The following is a 13693-nucleotide window of genomic DNA, read 5'->3' on the forward strand; positions in this document are numbered from 1 at the left end:
CTCCTCCTCTCCCCAGGGAGCCTGTGTGATGTCGGCCTGCATAGCATGTGTCCCAGCCTGGCTAGATGATTGCTCTGTTCCCAATGCCCCAGCCATTTTCTGAGCATAATAAACCATATCTCTGGGGGCGTCTTTACCAGTGGTTTTAGGTGTCTTACTTGCTTTAGGCCAAGAGTCCTTCTGCCTGTCCTGTCCGCGTGGTGTGTGTTTCGCTGAAGACGCCGCGGCGCCATCTTGGATCTCCAGGCCCGTCATCTCAATCTGTCCTTTTCGGAACTTTCCTCTAGTGCAGAGTGCCGGCGGATGATCCCCTGGGGTCTCAGGATCGTGCCCGTGCTGCATAGGGCAAAATAAAGTCGGTAAGTGGGCTGGGGGAGGATCGGTTACCGGATCACTGCTGGGAGCTGTGGGAGATGCGTCCTCTCACATGCCTGCCTTGGCCACGCCCCAGGGGGGGAATCAATTTCTAGTAGGGCAAGATATAGGGTAGAAAGGGTTTTCTTGAGGGTTTCTTGTGCCAGAATTTCCTCAATGGGATCAGTTTTTAAGCTTATAGGGTAGGGGAATTGAGCCCTAGCAGCATGTCGCAGCTGGTAATATCTAAATACCATCCTCCCCGGGAGTCCATATTTCTCAGCTAAGGCCTGAAAGGGAAGGAGTGTCCCTTAGTGGATAATATCTTGAAGGACCTTAATCCCAAATCGGGCCCATAACTGCGGGTCTGGTATTGTCCTGAAATGAGGGAGGGAAGGGTTCCCCCACAGTGGAGAAAAGGGGGAGTGCTAGCGGCGGCGCAGGAATTGTTTCCTGGCCACTGTCCACACTTTGAGTGTTGCTTTGGTGGGGTTCGGGAGTGAGGGGTATGCAGAAGGACCTCTGTACAACAAATTACCCAGCTCTGTGAGAGAGCTCAAAATAGCGGCTTCCAAACATGTAGCCGCATTTGATCTGGATGCTCAAACCACCATCTCACAGTGACCAGCACAGCCGCCCAATAATAAACCAATAGGTTAGGTAGTGCACGACCCCCACAATGAACCGGAAGCTGTAGAGTCGACCTAGCTAATCTGGGGGAAGACCCTTTCCATATAAACGAGCCAATGCACACGTCCAATTCTTTAAACAAGGAACCAGGCAGCCATATTGGGCAGTTTCGAAATACATAATTGAGTCTAGGTAGATACAGCATTTTCAAAATGTTGATACGGCCCAACAAGTTAAGTGGTAATTCCTTCCATTTAGTGCAATGCTCTTTTAACCTTGTGATAATGGGTTGAAGATTGAGGCGACGAAAGGTCTGAAGGTCCCTAGGTACTTAAATTCTTTAACCCACAGCAGCGGAGTCGATGGCATCGCTGCCTGGGTCTGAGAATCCATTGGGAAAATGACCAACTTGGACCAATTAATTTTCACCCCAGAAAACCTCCCGAACTTATCAAAGATCTTCAGTGCTGCTTGCAATGAGGCACAGCATCCTGCAGATACAGCAATGCGTCATCCACATATAAAGAAATTTTCTCCTCCAGAGGGCCAACTCTAAGCCCCCGCACCTCGTGCGATTCCCTTATCAGGATAGCTAATGGTTCAAGAGCCAGCGCAAATAAACTAGGCGACAACGGGCACCCTTGCCTCGTGCCCCTCTGGAGGAGAAAATAGTCAGAAACGGTGTCATTTGTACGGATCCTAGCCCTGGGGGATTTATAAAGTAATTCTAGCCAAGTGAGAAATCTAGGGCCGAACCCAAAGCGCCTCAATATCTCCCACAGGTATCCCCATTCCACGGAGTCAAAAGCTTTCTCCTAGTACCTCCATTGTCATGGGCCGTATCAAGGTTAAGAAAAAGCCTGCGTAAATTGATATCGGTACCTTTCCCTGGCATGAACCCCCCCTCTGATCCTGATGAACCAGATCTTCAATCACCGTGGCTAATCGAAGAGCCAGGATTTTAGCCAGTAACTTGGCATCTGCGTTTATTAGAGATATGAGCCTGTAGGAGGCACATTCTTCAGGGTCCTTTCCAGGTTTAGGCACCAACACCACCACCGCCTCGGACATGGAGCCTGGGAGGGAGCCATGAGTATAGAACTGCGAGAGGAGAGAGGTCAGTCTAGGGGCCAGCAGTTCCTGATACAGTAAAACTCTATGGGTATACCATCCGGACCCGGAGCTTTTCCTGCCTGCATACAGCCCTTCTGAATCTCCTCCAGTGTTATATCCTCCTCCAGAGCTTTACTTTGGTCTGGTTCAAGTGTAGGTAAGGTATGAGGTCTAGGTATTCAGATAGGTCAGTTGCTGTGTAATCTACCCTAGAAGAGTACAGCTCCCTGTAAAACTGTAAAAATCTATTGCTAATTGTCTCAGGGGTGTTCAGGAGTGAGCCATCCACGCCCCGCAACCTACCTATATGAGTCGTTGCATATTGCCCTTTGGCCAACCAGGCTAGAAGTCTGCCATTTTTGTCCCCGTACTCAACACCCTCTGGGCACGGTTGTGGGTTTAGTAACATGTTAAGAGCAGTATATGTGACTTCCTAAGGTACTGTGTTGACTAGCTTTTCTTGCATTTTCATACAAGTCTACGCAAATGCAAAACCCGCTTGAAGCAGGTCAAATGCAAGTCAGAAAAATGGCAACTGCAGTTCAAATGCACCTGTCAATAAATTCTGAATGATCTCAGAAGCGTCTCAAACTAATGTCAAACTGTTTCCATCAGCACACACTCAAAACCCTTTGTTAAAGGCCTTAATGGGGTCTCACTGACCTACAAAAATTGATAACAATCATGCAGTACAGCTACAGCTTTGGACTGTCTTAAAAGTTTACTCTGACTTTGGTGTAAAAAAGATCCCTTTTCACGTGAATTATATATATTGCAAGGAAGGGGAAAAGTAGTTAGCCAATCACACAAGTGGGATTTCTGGAAGCATTATATACAGTGGGGACGGAAAGTATTTAGACCCCCTTAAATCTTTCACTCTTTGTTATATTGCAGACATTTGCTAAAATCATTTAAGTTAATTTTTTTCCTCATTAATGTACACACAGCACTCCATATTGACAGAAAAACACAGAATTGTTGACATTTTTGCAGATTTATTAAAAAGAAAAACTGAAATATCACATGGTCCTAAGTATTCAGACCCTTTGCTGTGACACTCATATATTTAACTCAGGTGCTGTCCATTTCTTCTGATCATCATTGAGATGGTTCTACACCTTCATTTGAGTCCAGCTGTGTTTGATTATACTGATTGGACTTGATTAGGAAAGCCACACACCTGTCTATATAAGAGTTTACAGCTCACAGTGCATGTCAGAGCAAATGAGAATCATGAGGTCAAAGGAACTGCCTGAAGAGCTCAAAAACAGAATTGTGGCAAGGCACAGATCTGGCCAAGGTTACAAAAAAATTCTGCTGCTCTTAAGGTTCCTAAGAGCACAGTGGCCTCTATAATCCTTCAATGGAAGAGGTTTGGGACAACCAGAACCCTTACTAGAGCTGGCTGTCCAGCCAAACTGAACTACCAGGGGGAGAAGAGCCTTGGTGAGAGAGGTAAATAAGAACCCAAAGGTCATTGTGGCTGAGCTTCAGAGATGCAGTTGGGAGATGGGAGAAAGTTGTAGAAAGTCAACCATCACTGCAGCCCTCCACCAGTCGGGGCTTTATGGCAGAGTGGCCCGACGGAAGCCTCTCCTCAGTGCAAGACACATGAAAGCCTGCATGGAGTTTGCTAAAAAAACACCTGAAGGACTCCAAGATGGTGAGAAATAAAATTCTCTGGTCTGATGACACCAAGATAGAACTTTGTGGCCTTAATTCTAAGCGGTATGTTTGGAGAAAACCAGGCACTGCTCATCACCTGTCCAATACAGTCCCAACAGTGAAGCATGGTGGTGGCAGCATCATGCTGTGGGGGTGTTTTTCAGCTGCAGGGACAGGGCGACTGGTTGCAATCAAGGGAAAGATGAATGCGGCCAAGTACAGGGATATCCTGGACGAAAACCTTCTCCAGAGTGCTCAGGACCTCAGACTGGGCAGAAGATTTACCTTCCAACAAGACAATTCCCCTAAGCACACAGCTAAAATAATGAAGGAGTGGCTTCACAACAACTCCATGACTGTTCTTGAATGGCCCAGCCAGAGCCCTGACTTAAACCCAATTGAGCATCTCTGGAGAGATCTGCAAGGAGGAATGGCAGAGGATCCACAAATCCAGGTGTGAAAAACTCGTTGCATCCTTCCCAAAAAGACTCATGGCTGTATTAGATCAAAAGGGTGCTTCTACTAAATACTGAGCAAAGGGTCTGAATACTTAGGACCATGTGATATTTCAGTTTTTCTTTTTTAATAAATCTGCAAAAATGTCAACAATTCTGTGTTTTTCTGTCAATATGGGGTGCTGTGTGTACATTAATGAGGAAAAAAATGAACTTAAATGATTTTAGCAAATGGCTGCAATATAACAAAGGGTGAAAAATGTAAGGGGGTCTGAATACTTTCCGTCCCCACTGTACACTAAGGGGCCTATTGATCATTGTTTTCTCCCAAGGTTCACACTACTTTCATAAGGGTTTCACCCATTTTCACCTAAAATTTTATTGAAAAAAAAGGGTAAATCTTAGCCGAACATTATGTAACTCTTGGCTGAAGACAAGAACCCTTCCAGGTTGCGATATTGCATGAAAGTGACTTTTGACTTCTTAACAGTTTTAGCAATTTATAATATTGAAATGCAAAGGTGATTTTTAATAACATTAAACTACTAAAAAGGCTTGCATTGATACTTTTGGACAAATTGAGCTTTCTTCTAAGTCTTCGTGATACATTTAACAAGTTAGACTGTTTGTAGTAAAAAAAAAAAAAAAAAAAAAAAGAAGATAATTCAATGAAAGATTAAGCCCCACACTTTTGTTTTGTGGTAACCAAACTTCACCTGTATGCATTGCAATAACAAGTGATAAAATAATCCGGTGTGCTGGATGAATGGGCAGGAAGTCCATTGAGGGCAAGAAGTCCAAAGAATATGAACTATCAATTCAGCTAAGATGACTGCAGCTTAGCACCACTAAATTTAGAGAGACACTATAAAGGGCAGGGTGGGTACATGCATATTCAAAAATGATGATAGAGATTCCTTCATTTTCTTTGTGCTGTGATTTGCAAAAGTCTAGCTTAGAGTAGGCATACTTTATGCAGGGTAAATGGGGTTTAGCTGGAGTAGAAGATTATTAGGATATAAGAAAAACATTGGATGTGTAAACAGTTCAATCGACAAGACAAAACAATTTAATCATGTGAGGTTGATTTACTATAACTGGAGAGTGCAAAATCTGGTGCAGCTGTGCATGGTGGCCAATCAGCTACTAACTTCAATTTGTTCAATTAAACTTTAGCAATTAACCTGGAAGCTGTGTCTTAGATGCTACAAATTCCTTGAAAGTTTACTGAACATATTTTTATGCTATGTATTGATTCCTTCCCATAGTGTTGTGTTTTTTTAATCCAGTACTTACAAATACCAGAATGCAATGTTCTCATTTCAAATTATTTGTAGGAGTTCATAAATTCAACCAAGAAGCCCTATTCATTAGAACTGGAATCAGTTGACATTAAAAGTCAAGTAGAAAAGGCTCGACTCCAGATAAACACAACTGTAAAAGACCTCACTGATGGTAAGTAGCTGAACTTACAAATGTTAACAGGGATGGGTGCCCTAAAGGAGTCCTAGAACCTGCAAATGTTAGTTTCAAGGATTTGATCCATTTTGTCTGGGTGTATCGGTTTCTTCTTCTGATTCTATTTTGTCTGTGGCTGCAGTGTGCTGTCAATCACACTCCTGTGAGGAGGGAGCAGGGGCATGGCTTAATGGCTCCGTGTGTGTCTATGGATGCACACAGTCTGGCTTGGGAGCGTGAATGCACAGGTGCCTCTTTAGCATCTGGTTTGCTAAGGAGGCACCCAGGGTAGTGGAGAACAGACAGTGCTAGCAGGGGACTGTCAAAATAAGGGGTAAGGGAACTTTTTGATCTATATTATTGCACAGACTAGGTAAATATAATCTCTTTTTTATTTTAAACAGCCTTTAGTATCACTTTAACCACTTCGGCGCTCACATCTGTACACCCCTTATTGACCAGAGCAATCTTAACATATCTGCTAGTGGTCTGTTTATTTGGTAATAACTTTACTTTAAACTGAGGTTGAGTATATATTTTTGGACATCAAACACATAAGGCATGTGACATGTGTATTGGTAATGTATCACATTATTGCAGGCAGCCGCTTCTGGTAAATATCATCCCTGCTGGGCCTAATACATATGTTATTTCTTTTTTTAGGACAAACAAGGCTTTCTTTTGATGATATTTACTTGAAAAAATAATGCAATCCATAGATCAAATCAAAACTAAGAAAACTTTCATTATAGTTTAAAATGGCACCTTAATTATGATTCTGGTACAAATCAAAGATATTTACAAATTAATTAAATGCTCCCCCCCCCATGTTATGCTTTTTTAAAACTAGCAAAAAATTAAGCAAAAAGGAAAAAAAAGGTTAGAAAAATAGAAATAAACCAAAAAATAAAGAAAAACTTTAGGAATATAATAGCTATGGAGAGAAAAAATGGGGCTAAATAGATGATAGTGAATTAGAGTAAACTACGTTTTAGTAAGGGATTACATTAGAACAAATTTTATATAAAAAATAAAAAACTTTTTTTTGTTAGGTTGCTTTAACTGAGATCATATGCAGGTTGAAGCTCATCTCTTTGAAACAGAGTAAAGTAAAACCTTGGTTTGAGAGTAACTTGGTTTGAGAGCGTTTTGCAAGACACGCAAAATTTTTAAATACATTTTGACTTGATATACAAGCGATGTCTTAATATACAAGTAGCATCAAGTCACAACTGAGTATAAAAAAGAAGAGAGGCGCCTCTAAGTTTAGCAATATAGTTACATTTAATGAAGGTACAACATTTAGCAACTCACATGGTTGATGATTAAAACAGGCACATCTAATTATGCAGGCATCCGGGGTAAAGCTGTCCACATAGACCGCCATTGACGTTGTCCCTTCCTCGCTGCGCTCCACGAGCCTCGCTTTCAGATCGCTCTACTGCAGGGTAGTCCTCCTGGTCACGATTGCAGACTGACAGCGGTGAGAGCTGACGTTGCAGGTGATGGTCTATGTCAGCCTTTTTCAACCTTTTCAACACAGAGGAAGGCTTGAAATAACTTTCCAGTCTCAGGTAACCCCTGCTAAAAATGACTAAGTCTACAACTCATGATTCATTAGTGTGATGGTCAGTGGTAAGCATGCCCCTTACCAGGGCAGCCATCAGAAATTTTGGGGCCCCTTACACAGCTTTAGGTCTGGGGCCCGACCCCAACATTCCCCTGGGCCCACCCACTGGCCATCCCACCGAGTCCTTCAGTGCACCCACTTTTATTTTAACACTCTTACACCAGCGTCATCAGCGCTTTCAATACCTAACAGTAATGGATTACAACCCTCCCTTAGCCCTTATTTCTTCTGTGATACATGAATCAATCAATATAACATCTCTTGACTGACTAAAGCACAATACCTTTATTCTCTTTAAAATCCAATTTAACTGGTCTGGATGGTGCTGGGCGTGGGTGGGGATGCGTTGTGGAGGCTGGTTTGGAGGGATGGATGGTGCTGGACGTGGGTGGGGATCAGTGGCGCCTGGTGCTCAAAATTTTTTGGGGGGCGCAAACAAACTGAAAAATACTGAACCCCCCCCCACCAATTGCAGCCACTTATGCCCATCATATGCAGCCACTTGTGCCCATCAAATTATACTTCATATTCCCATTGCACACATTCCTGGATGAGCTCTCGAGTTTGGGTGCTGCAGCAACAACCAGCTGGATACTGGTTCAAGTCACAGTGAAGATATTTGCCAGCACACCATGGAACGACATAAATAGCATCCAAACAGGTAATTTATTGCATGATCACAACACAAGAAGAGTGCAATGTTTCGGAGTCACGCAGGAACCCTTCGTCAGGCATGTGTTGTGTTGTGATCATGCAATCAATTAACTGTTTGGACGCTATTTATGTCGTTCCATGGTGTGCTGGCAAATATCTTCACTTGTGCCCTTTAAACGCAGCCATTGTGCCCATCAAACGCAGCCACTTCTGCCCATCAAACGCAGCCACTTGTGCCCATCAAATACAGCCACCTGTGCCCATCAAATGCAGCCATTGTGCCCATCAAAAGCATCCATTGTGCCCATCAAACGCAGCCACTTTCCCATCAAATGCAGCCACCTGTGCCCATCAAATGCAGCCGTTGTGCCCATCAAACGCATCCATTGTGCCCATCAAATGCAGCCATTTTCCCATAAAATGCAGCCACCTGTGCCCATCAAATGCAGCCACTTGTGTCCAAACGTAGCCATTGTGCCCATCAAACGCATCCATTGTGCCCATCAAATGCGCCACTTGTGCCCATCAAACGCAGCCACCTGTTCCCATCAAATGCAACCACTTGCCCATCAAATGCAGCCACCTGTGCCCATCAAACGCAGCCACCTGTGCCCACCAAATGCAGCCACTGTGCCCATTGACCCCCCCACTCCCCCCTCGCACACTGTTTGTGGCTCTGGCACCCCCCCGCGTGTGGATCGCGGTTCTGGCACCCACGGGGGGATGCAGCCGGCTAAGCCAAGGTGACTTACCTCTCAGAGCGGCGGCGACCTCCCCTCCAGCGCGAGTCTCCTCGCTTCTCTTCTTAAGCGCCAGGCATCCAATAGTGTGACCTGGCGCTTTGGCCAATCAGGAAGCAGGTTTGACGTCCTGCCTCCTGATTGGCCGGGAGGAAGGTTGGTGTGAAAATAGGAAAAATTAATTCACTATTGTCACACAATTGGGTGGGATCAGGGCGCACTTTCTGCACCCCGAGCCCACCCTATTTTGAAGCCTATTAGAGCCTCTGGCTCTAATCAGATGCTTCAAAATATACCACCCCCTCCCACCCCGCCATAGGAATCCATGTGTTCGGGGTCCTGAAATGGGCAGGGCGCGTGGATGGGGGGGGGGGGGGGGGGGCGGCGACCGTGCGCCCACAGTGCACGGGCCGCCACTGGTGGGGATGTGTTGTGGAGACTGGTCTGGAGGAATGGAGTAGATGCTGGGTAGGGATGAAGATAATTGAGCTGCATTGTGAAAATGGATGAGGATGACTCTGGGTGGGGATGAGAGTTACATAGTGAAGAGGCTCTCCAAAATGTAACTCTCATATGCATCCAGAGTCATCCATTTTCACAATGCAACTCAATTATACCACATTACATTTTGGAGACTTACCCTCCATGCAGCAATCTCGGATCTATCCTCATGGCACCTGTTATTGCTGTGTCCTGTGTCCATGTGATGAGCTGGCCACTCCCCTGCCGACCCATCACAGTTCAATAAACCAGCAGTAGCCATCAGGCTCTGCCTCAGCACGACGCGATCACCTGCTGTGTGTCAGTCTGTGTGCAGAAGAATCCTCAGAAGAATATTCTGCAGCGGCGCGCATCGGCTGTCCTTGGGGCGGTGGAGGTTGGGAGGCTCTTGTGTTAGCTCTCAGAAATGAAAGTGTCCGACTTGCACCTGCATTACCCCCTTACAGATACCTAAAAAGATCAATGGTGTCAGTGGGAACTTATCTGAGAGGCAGAAATTCTCATTTCTGAAGGAACCCCTAGCAACCTCTGGAGGAACCCTGGTTGAGAAACCCTGGTCTATGTGGACCGCTTTACCCCGGGTGCCTGCATACTTTGACGTGCCTCTTTTAATCATCAACCATGTATCCATATTGCTACACTTAGAGGTGCCTCTCTTCTCTTTTATACCCTGTAGTTCCTGCTGGATTTTGCTTCTAATCCCCTTGTGGAGGCTTCCATTTGTGGATGGACATTTTATGGTTACACAACCTATCACAGTGCTATAATCTTTTTATATGTACTATAAACTGAAGGACTTATGAATAAATGGTTGTGGAATGAATCATTTGAGTTTCCATTTTTTCTTATGGGGAAATTCGCTTTGATATACAAGTGCTTTGGATTACAAGCATGCTTCCAGGAACGAATTATGCTCTCAATCCAAGGTTTTACTGTAAATGCAAACATAAAAATTGGACACCCCACATCTATGTAAGGTGGGGAAAAACAGATGAGACTCTGTATGTGCCACACATTCAAAGTCCCATCTGTTTGCCCCACCTTACGTAGATGTGGGGGTGCCCAACTAGTACTCTATGTAGGGATGATGCCTATGGAGAAATAAAAAAGGAAAGATAGGACTATTCCACCTGTTTTTGGGTAATTAAATACAAAAGTAACTTTGTTACTAGTCCTTGTCTGAATAGTGTTTATAAACACTGTGTTAGCATGTCTGTTTTTTTACAGCATCAGCTGCATTAACTGCCATGATTACACAGCACTCCCAGCAACTTAATTTGACAGCCTCAGCTAAAAAAGAATTTTACTGAGCTGTAAAATAGGCAGACCTCTTATGTGTAGATGGACGTAAAGTCCAAAGGCCCTCCACTAAACCAGTGCAAAGCACAGTAAAGCCCATTGTCATCAGTCACAGTAAGTGATGAAGAATGGTAAAATTAACTGAAAGATTCTTGCATCCTACCTATTAAAGATGTAGTAAATATCTACATGAATGCTGGAGGTGTTCATTTGAATTTATTCAGATTGGCTTCTTCTGACATCTGGTCAAATCAGAGGAAAATTTCATTCTTGGTGATTAGTTTATGCTGTCAGGACAATAAAAATGGTGGATGCTTGGTTATTGTAGCTAACACTTTGCTTTATTAAATACAAAAGGGTTGTTAGCTGCTATTTTTGCTTTTGTCTCTTAACCAGACAAGAAAAGGAAATGCCAGCTTCAAGGCAGACAGAAGTTTATGATTTTCAGCAATACACACATAAATGTTAACCTCTTCATGCCGTCGATACGCATATATGCGGCCTCTTGGCGGGTGGGCCTTAACATCGAGCGGCCACATATTTGCGTACCAGAATGTAAACACAGCTGTGCCAAGAGCACACGCCCTGCATCCTCCAGTTACTGGCAGCCAACCCGGAAGCCCCTGATCTCTACTTTCTCTACTTGCGATTGGGAGTTTTCCAATCATGTGACTGCTGTGACAGCCAATAACAGCGGTCACATGTTTAGAAACCCTGCCCCACCTCCCGGCTTCAGAGATGCGTGGGCGTTATGTCTTTAAGCAACTACACAGCATAATAACAATCTATGTGTTTCATTTTGCAGGTAACATGGAGACGGTATTGGATGAGGGTTCACTCAGTGAGAATACCAATATGGTTTTGCTTGGAGCTGCATATTTGAAAGGATGCTGGTTATATAAATTCAATGAATCTGAAACCAAAGAGGCAGAGTTTCATATTAACAAGGTATGAGCTTCTTTTGTACAGGATGGAGAATGTTGGGAAATAGGCAATAATAAGAATAAAGTGTAACTAAAGGCAAATTAAAAAAATAAATACAAAATTATGGATAGAGTAAGGGAGGGTCATAACCCCTCTCATGCTTTTTTTTATCATCTGTGTCCCATTGGAGAGATTTCCCTTCACTTACTGCCTTATAGCCAAAACAGGAAGTCAGAGAAAATCCCTCCAAAGTGAGGGAATCACTGTGTGCCACCAAGGTCACCAGAACTAGTGTCCCCATTGGAGGATTTCCCCTCTATTACTGGCGTCAACCTAAAATTTGGGATTTTCTTTTACAAACATTCACTTTCAATGATAATGGTTAACAGGAAAAAATAGACAGTGATTCTCCCTAATGGGGGCACTGACAGCAATAAATACTGACAGGTGTTCTCATCCCTCTCCACTCTATTCAAAACTAAAAAAAAAAAAAATTTGTCTTTAATTACACTTTAACAGTGTCAATATAGGTGCAAATAATGTAGCTGGTAATTTAAAGCAGTATGAAACCTAAAAGTAAACATTTATTATATTGCAGTTCATCAATTATTAGATGTGATGGCCGTATTAGTTTCCTTTTTTTAGGCGATCCTTCTATTTTCATCTGGTGATCCAGGCAGCAAATCTATTGTTTTTCAAAAGCACAAGCTCTCCAGCAAAACGTGTCAGTTTACATGGATAAGACAAACCACCTAACACTGACAGGGGTGATTAAAATGATCAGCTTTTATTTATTTATGCAAAACCTTTATCCGACTAGGAAAAAATAACTGTTGGTTGTAACTGCTTATAAAGCAAGAGCTGGAGTTTGGCTTCAATTTATTAGTGTATCGAAATCTTCTAATACATTTAACACGCCCCTCCCCCTCAGACTGAGAATGCTGCTACCTGCTGTGCCTCCTGTTCTCATTCCTCCAGAGCTGTGCCTCACTAATACAGGAGGTGTGTTACTGGCCTGATCACCAAGTGAAAGCAGGGGGAAAAAGCAAAAGAAAAGAAAACGTATGCAGCCGCCACATCTAATGATTGGTAAGCTGCAATATAATACATTTTGGTTTTAGGTTTATTACCGCTTTAAGATGGATAGTTTATGAGGAACAAAAAGTAGAAAACATTTCTTTTTCATGTTCATCATTTGCTAAAGTAAAATGACGCGTTGTTCACTTCAGCCATCCTGACATGTGTAGGGGAATAAAACAAAAGAACTTTTTCTGCGCCTGTCTGGAGGATTGAAGAAAGTGTAGGTTCACTCCGCTCCGCTTTAGTAATTCAAGCCTGTTACTTTTAAAATCAACATCAAACTGAGTTTTAGATGTTCATGGACAAGCTAATTAATTTGATTTGATTTTTGTAACAAAAATGAAAACAATTTTAAAGCATTTTTTTTATCAGCAATAATTAAATAAACAGACGGTATGGCTTTTAAAGAAAACTTGTTTATTCAACATAAAAATGCACATAATACTATTCAATTGATCAGCTTTATTTTAATCTTTCTAAATATTTTCTACTGGGTAAATGTCACAGAGAAGACATCAGTAAAACAAGGCTGCCCTCTGTTGGATTTGCTGTTAACATCACTTGAGGCTTGAAACAGCCATAATAATATTTTTTACATGAACAATTTTTATGTTACTTTTCACTTAGTTTCTTTATTACTAGAAAAAGGTCAAACTTCCTTTAGAAACTAAATCATGTAAACAAGCATTTTTTTTCTTTTGCATATAGCTGAAGATATAATCATCATATACATCACCTATTTAGACCAATGGTGGTCAACTTTCTTGATATAATTGGCCCGAAGTGCAGCCCATCACTAAAGGGCCAAACATATTCATTGAATATATGCTACAGAAAGCTGTCAGATACTGCAGACATGCAACCGAAAATGGTCAAAGATTAAGGGCATATACATGAGGTAGTCAGAGACTGCGAACATCCTATAGGAGTTGTTGGAGAATGGAGACATAATTGATAGGTTGGTCACATTATATGAGACTGCTAGAGATCACTGCTTTTATAGTCCCCTTACAAATCAATGGTCCATCATTTGTAGCCCCTTAAAAATGACCTGAGATTTCATGCAGTAAGATCCATAAAAAAACTAAAAAAATTGTGGAATAAAAAAGAATAAAAAGAGAAAAAGGGGTGGTGGTCAAAGAAAAAAGTAAAAAAAAAGTCAAGAAAAAAGATAGTGTAAAAGAAAAGAA

The 13693-nt window shown here is 42.7% G+C and overlaps 1 protein-coding gene across 1 annotated transcript in view; it reads left to right on the forward strand.

Moving 5' to 3' along the window:
* The window catches only part of LOC141144857 (serpin B5-like), an 86604-nt gene that overhangs the window by 37607 nt on the left and 35304 nt on the right, over nt 1-13693 (forward strand). The window contains exons 4-5 of the mRNA XM_073630938.1: nt 5555-5672; nt 11305-11447. Coding sequence (XP_073487039.1) covers nt 5555-5672; nt 11305-11447 — 261 coding nt within the window. The remainder of the gene's footprint in view (nt 1-5554; nt 5673-11304; nt 11448-13693) is intronic.

Source organism: Aquarana catesbeiana, linkage group LG05, assembly GCF_042186555.1.
Source record: "Aquarana catesbeiana isolate 2022-GZ linkage group LG05, ASM4218655v1, whole genome shotgun sequence".
Lineage (NCBI taxonomy): Eukaryota > Metazoa > Chordata > Amphibia > Anura > Ranidae > Aquarana > Aquarana catesbeiana.